This window comes from Aplysia californica, unplaced genomic scaffold (assembly GCF_000002075.1).
Source record: "Aplysia californica isolate F4 #8 unplaced genomic scaffold, AplCal3.0 scaffold00040, whole genome shotgun sequence".
Lineage (NCBI taxonomy): Eukaryota > Metazoa > Mollusca > Gastropoda > Aplysiida > Aplysiidae > Aplysia > Aplysia californica.
This window is the reverse complement of record NW_004797310.1, coordinates 781,942-788,969: the sequence shown is the minus strand read 5'-3', so window position 1 is coordinate 788,969 and position 7,028 is coordinate 781,942. Positions and strand designations below refer to the sequence as shown.

Here is a 7,028-nt window from a genome sequence, read left to right as displayed (position 1 = left end):
CCAACCAAAACAAATAACTGATCTAGGTAATAAACTAACCCCAAATAATAACAGCTCTATCCGTTCCTCTATATTATGAGAGAGTGTCCCTTCCCCCCTACCCCCTTTTACCCCGCCCAATCAACATCTTGATCCCGATACAAATCATCTGCTACGTCGAAAAGACTGTGACAATGACAATCTAATTCATCTCTCAGTGAGAAACATAGTCGAACCTGCCCTCACGGCCACCTGTATAGGTGCCCACAACGGATGGGATCGGTCGATCGGCCCGATCGCCAGACTCGATCGCCTCAAAACCAAACGTGTTTGTTTTCAGTTTCAGGCGATCCAGTCGGGCAATCGGCCCGATCCAGCTGCTGTAGTGGGCACCCCGTTCAGGCGATCCAGTCGGGCGATCGGCCCGATCCAGCCGTAGTGGGCACCTCGTATAAGGCAATCACCTGTACAAACGACGACTTCCAATTTCCTCTCTTGTGTGTTTGTTCACATAACAATAACGTTGTCCCCTGTCTAACAGGGCAACTTTTCTCTTTGACAATGGAAGCCCGTCTTAGACAGTTTCGACTGTTAATGGTCTGTCCTGGTCGTTTTTAACGGCAGTTGTGTTGCAAGTAAACCCCTACAACACAGACCTAGATCTATAACAATAATAGTATCATCGCCCACTAAAGTAAGCTTCACGAAAAGCCCCCATCGTCTTAAGTATCCTGATAACACGAAGTAGGACCACAACAACAATATGATAACAGTGCAAACGACTGTTCTTGGTATTTCAGCTGATCGCGCTTTAACGTCCACGTGGGGCTTTCGTGGCCTAGAGGTTAAGGTGTTCGCCTCTAATTCAATAAGTCCGGGTTCGAATCCGGATAGCGACGGAAAATGTTCTTCTCTAAATTTGTCTCCTACGAAACCCTTTCCTGTTCTCTAACAATGTTTTGTTGTCTGCTCTCGTCTCTACTTTCTACCCTACCCCCTCATCTCCTTTGCCCCCTCCTCTGGGCTCCCGACTCTGCAGCCTTTCTACTGCTACTCTTTTGCTCCATTCTTACTGTGCTGCCTTTCAGTCACACCCCTGATCTTCTGGTAGAAAAGATCTAGACCTAGCCTTCTTGGACAAGGGTGAAAAATCTCGGAGCAGGTCCCTTGTTCAAGTTGCGTACGTTAAAGATCCCTTGGAGGTCCAAAATCGATAAGAGTAGGCTTCGACCACTACCCGGGCAAAATTTTAAAAATTCCTACCAACTGAAAATGTTTAATGTGTCCAGCGAGCTCATACGACCAATGCAGTTGCGAGCGCCGTAGAACACCCCCCCCCCCCCCCCCCAAAAAAAAAAAGGCCACATGACAATCTCCTGTACAAACGACCACTTCCCATTTCCTCCCTGGCGTGCTCCCCCCCCCCCCCCCCCTCCCTCATAATAATGACTCTGTGTAAGACGTCACTTGTGTAAAACGGCCACTGGTCTCTTCGACAATGATTTGTGACCGCCTCAGACATGTTCGACCGTATTTACACATTTTTATGGGAGCTTAAAGTTTTCGCACAGCTTTTGACAAAAACACTTTGGGTTTGAGGACCACTTTAATAATGATAAGCCAGCACTTCTTAAGCTGCCACTTACGAGTAATATTCGTATTATTCTTCCAGGTATCTTTTTCTCTCCCCCCCCCCTCCTCTTTCGACCTATCTATCTATCTATCTATCTATCTATCTATCTATCTATCTATCTATCTATCTATCTATCTATCTATCTATCTATCTATCTATCTATCTATCTATCTATCTATCTATCTTTCTATCTCCGTCCGCGTCTGTCTGTCTGTTTGTCTGTCTGTTTGTTTGTCTGTCTTTCTCTCTCTCTCACTCTCTCTCTCTCTCTCTCTCTCTCTCTCTCTCTCTCTCTCTCTCTCTCTCTCTCTCTCTCTCTCTCTCTCTCTCTCTCTTCTCTCTGCAGTTTTCTTTTTCTCTTTATTAAAATGTAAAAGTATTCAACAGTAAGCTACTTTGGACTTCATACAGGTAAAGTAGCACTTTGCACTCAAACAAAAGTGACAAATAAATAATACTGTTGAGTATCATTATAAATTAAATATCGATACATCCCCCTCCCACCATACCCACATACACGCACGTGCGCGCATACATACACACACACACACACACACACACACACACACACACACACACACACACACACACACACACACACACACACACACGCACACACACACGTGTTTTGTTTAAGTTTTTGTTTTTGCCCTCAACACTTACTGTTTTGGTGATACTGAGTTTGTTCAGAGGGATAGGGCTCCTGGCAGCCAGGTTGGTGATATAAAACCAGTAGCCTGGGAGAGCGAGCCACAAGAGGCCACAGGGGCCCCACACTAAGGCTGTGGTCATGAAACATTCCGTGAACTGAGGGTATGACCCGTCCATTAGGAGACTCTCGTTCTGGGGACAGACATCAAGCAATAAAACTATTGTTGATCTAAGTGGGAGAACATACAAGGTGCCTAAAAAAAGAGGACCCACTTGAAGAGTAATAACTCAATAATCTCTACACTAATTTCAACAAAAATTCTAACAAATAAAACTCAACCACGAGGACGTCAGTTTTGTAAAAATAGGAAGAAAATCAATCACTGTTTTCGGGAAAATAATATCAACTTTTAACAATTTCAACCAGAATTGGGTAAAACGCAAAATTTTGCTTCTCGTAAGCGTTCAGCTACAGGGGCGTGATCGGCTCGTTCTGGTTTCAGGACAAGAACGGTAAAACCACAACAGTCATCTCAGATAGATTTCTAAACATGCCAAGAAAGTTTGGGCGAACTTTTGGGGAGAATTTGAAACGTTGCAAAGGCCTGGTTCCAATTGGATGGGGCCACAACCCACACATCAAGAGCGGCCCTGATATGGTTGCTCGAAAGGTTTGGGGAATGCCTTGTAAGCCGAACATTTACAAATTTACAAATGAATGGTTGCTACCCCCCCCCCCCCCCCAATTGAGTCCCTTCAGTTATTACCTTTGGGGGTTTGGACAGACAGAGTCTAGAGAAACAACCCACTAACAATCGAACAATTGAAATTCAACGTTGAACAGAACGTCCAAAGAATCGACTCAGAAACACGCCACAGAGTTATATTCAACATTTCAGTGGCGCACTGGAGCTTGAATGGAAAGAATTATCTACTCCTGGAGATTTGAATAGCAGACACCTTCTTTTGGGTTTATTTAATAATATCAATTCTGTATTAATCTGTTCTTCAATGCATAAAAAATGACTATTTGAAGTAGAGCAAGGGTTGATATTTAAGAGGTTGCAAAGTTTTGCGTTTCAGTCCACTGTGGTTCAAATGTTAACAATTTGATATTTTTCGAAGAAATGTATTGATTTTGTTCATATTGACGAATATAACGTACCTACAGTTGAATTTTATTCCTGCGAAGTTTTATTTAAATTAGTTTTGATTCAGAGATTACCGAGTTATTGTCACTTAAGTGGGGTCCTCTTTCTTTGTTAGACCCAACCCGGTTTTTATAGTCTAAGCTGGGGGCGTGGATGTGTTGTTGTTGGTGTAATAGCAGAGGCAGTAGCAGTAGCAGAAATAGTAGTAGTAGAGGTAGTAGTAGTAGTAGTAGTAGTAGCAGCAGCAGCAGTAGTAGTAGTAGTAGTAGTAGTAGTAGTAGTAGTAGTAGTAGTAGTAGTAGTTGTTGTAGTAGTAATAGTAGTAGTAGTAGTAGTAGAAGTAGTGTTGATGTTGCTGTTGCTGTAGCAGTGGTGGAGGTGTTTATTGTATTTGTTGCTGTTGTCGACGACGATATACAATTATGTTGTTGCTGAAACAATTGTCGTTTTTGTTGCTGTTGATGTTGTGTTGTGGTTGTTGTTGTTCTTGTTGTTGTTGTTTCTGTCGGTGATGTTGTTATAAATGATTATGAGATTATGACGTTTTTCACTGAACTGGACACCAGGGTGAAAGCTTGGTCCTCTTCCAGGTTCTGGTCAAAAAGGGGAAATATTCAGGGAACGAAAACAAACAAAACAAACAGGCAAGCAAACAATTGTACAAACAATTTATAGCCAGCAGGTCGTATTGGTACTCAACCCTACATAATTTTCCTCACAGTTGTAACTGACCATACTGTTTTCATTTTCATGTAGAACCTGCACCATTGGGGGTATCTGTCTGTCTGACCGTCTGTCTGTCTGTCTGTCTGTCTGTCTGTCTGTCTGTCTGTCTGTCTGTCTGTCTGTCTGTTCTTTTTCTTTTCGTCTTCTTCTTCTTCCTCGTTCTGTCTGTCTGTCTGTCTGTCTGTCTGTCTGTCTGTCTGTCTGTCTGCAACAAGAAGGAAAACTGAACTACGGTAGAAAAGAAACACTATCAATTCCAGACAGCTGTACATGTACTTACCCAGAACGGAGATCCCCCGCAGAACTCATCATTGTCTGTCGCCATCGCGGCGCCAGTCCGTGGGTAGAGTTTTCGAGAACTTCTCCAGTGCTGGGTTGAAAGGTTTAGTTTTATTAACAGTGAGTTTCACAGCATTTGCAACACAATCATGCCATGTAATTGCCGAATATTAGAGGTATTACCTGAGAGTAATATGTAAAGAAAAAAAGAAGGAGAGGGAAGGGCGATACATATTTGATAGGAAAAAAGGAGCAAACCACATATGCACACCAGCCAACCACCATGTGGCCATGTGAATGATTCACCAAGGATGCAATAAGTAACTGTTATTCTGAGGAGGGGGGGGGGGGTAGAAAGTCGAAAGAGAAAGCTTTGTAAAGTCGTGAAAAATTATTGGAAAAAGCTTCAAGACAGTCACCATTCAAAAATGCATATTTAAAAATAGAATGTTTATGCACTATGGTCTCTTGTGACGAAGGTCCAACAAAGAAACAAGAAAGCGTCTTATAATAGTAATAGTTGTAAAGACAATTTAAACAACTAAAAATAAAAATAATTTTTGGCAAAGCAAAGAAATGATTTGCAAGTTTTTATTAGTATTGATATTCTCAGTATCCACCAACAGATAGGAAAATTAATGGACGCTGTTCAAGAATTGATGGGGAAAAAATGGCAAACGTATATTGTGTGACATGGCCAAGGTCCTTAAAGAACTCGCAACTCCTTGGTTATCTTCAGTGACCTTAGTAATTCCTTTAAAAAGCGTAGGCTTATCGACATGGTTAGGTTACGAAAATTTTTAACGCAGGGTCTACAAATTTAACGTCCGTTTCCAGAAGGGTCAAGCCAAGTAGGGTGAGAGCTTTGACCCCCCCCACACACAACAACGAAACAACAACAAAACAACAACAAAACAATTCAAATAAAACACCTCGTTGAGAAATCGATCCAAGGTCATAATACCAACTAATGACACACCCTTCAATAATTCTGACTGACAGGTTTGACATTAAACAAATCTACATCTGCATAATAATTGTGCAATATCCCCATACCGTCATAGCGCTGTCATTATAGCTAAAGTCAGCCTTGGGCCATAACGAAATGTAACCCTTTTGCAATTTCCCTCTTCAGGATGCATCATTTAACATCAACATTTTTTCGAAAGTTCCGGGCCGTTATCCTACAGTTAGACATTTTCATTTTGTAATGGAAAAAAGTGTGTATCACAAAACAACAGATCGAATTTTTTCGATTCTCTTAAAAGTTTTTTTTTAAGGTTATATAGATCTAAGCAAAACCATGAGAATACTATTTATTCGTCAGCCATCACAAGCAAGTCCACACGTCTGTGTCCTTAACCCTTTATTTCCAAAGAAAACGTGAGGAAATTGGTGAAATGGAAAGGCGATTCACTAAGAGATCGATACAATTCTGGCGTCGGTGGCCTAGTGGTTAGGCTACCGGACTCGTATTCGTGAGGTTGTGGGTTCGGGGTTTCGAGCCGCGGGCTCGACGTTGCCTCCGTAGGAAAACTCGAATTTCCCCTATTCACCCCGGTGGGAATGGGTACCCGGCCATAGACAGCGAAAGATCTTGTCAGTATGTTAGTGTTTTAGCGCCTGTAAATGGCTTCTTGCACTGTATGCTTCACAGGAAGCTGAGGTTGTTTCAGAAGGCTATAAGGTCTTCTGGGGTAATAGTATAGATTGTGAAGCGCATAGAGCTTGCTGTTGAGCGGGGATTTGCGCTATACAAATGCTATCTATTATTATTATTATTATTATTATTATTATTATTATTATTATTATTATTATTATTATTAAAGTCAGTTCCAAAGAAGAGAAAGAAAAAAACGTGGAGCAATTTTAAGTCTCAACAAGTTTGTAAGCTGTGTAGTTGACTAAGTTATGCATTTAGTCAAATGTTTTAATGCATACCACAAACAAGAGAGACACTACCACGAAAACATACTAACATACAGTAATATCGATTTGAAAATATTTGAAGTTTCTTACAGGACTTTTTTTGAAAATCCTATTTCATCACAATCTTTCAACGAATAAGAAAAAAAAGGAAAATGCTTACATTCCTTACAAAAGACTCCTTTAACAAATATAATTCCTAGATACAAGAGACTACTAGAGGCTATGTTCTATTATAATTTGTCTTAACCACAATACTCACAAGGTAATCGTCAGGCTGGCAAAGGTACTGATAAAGCTGTTTCCTCAACGCCGCCCGCTTTGTAATGATGTAGAATCTGAGGTGGAATCCTTTATCAGTCAACGTTTGTACCACTGGGAGATGCCTTGACCACTATTAATAATTGTGTCCCCGTTTCTTTAACACGATTTGAACCCCTGCCTCCCCCCCCCCCCTTCCCCCGCCCTTCCTTCTATTAAGTAAGGAAAAGAGTCCCAGATTGTCACCAGCTGTAGGTAGATTCTATCATGAAATGGTTGAATGTGGCGATCCCATATCGCTCAAAAAGCTCAAGAACCACTCAACAGAGATAACAATGACAAAGGAGTTGATGACGTCACTGTGGTGTCGTTTGACTAGCGTCTGAACTTGTTATTCCAAGCCTTCCTGTCAGTTCTTGTAT

General features: G+C 41.5%; 1 protein-coding gene across 1 annotated transcript in view; it reads right to left on the bottom strand.

Moving 5' to 3' along the window:
- The window catches only part of LOC101848177 (multidrug resistance-associated protein 1), a gene marked incomplete in the record, with an annotated part of 59,192 nt that overhangs the window by 42,297 nt on the left and 9,867 nt on the right, over positions 1 to 7,028 (bottom strand). The window contains 3 exon segments of the mRNA XM_035973986.1: positions 2,276 to 2,455; positions 4,421 to 4,510; positions 6,608 to 6,683. Of these exon segments, the coding sequence (XP_035829879.1) occupies positions 2,276 to 2,455; positions 4,421 to 4,465 (225 nt within the window).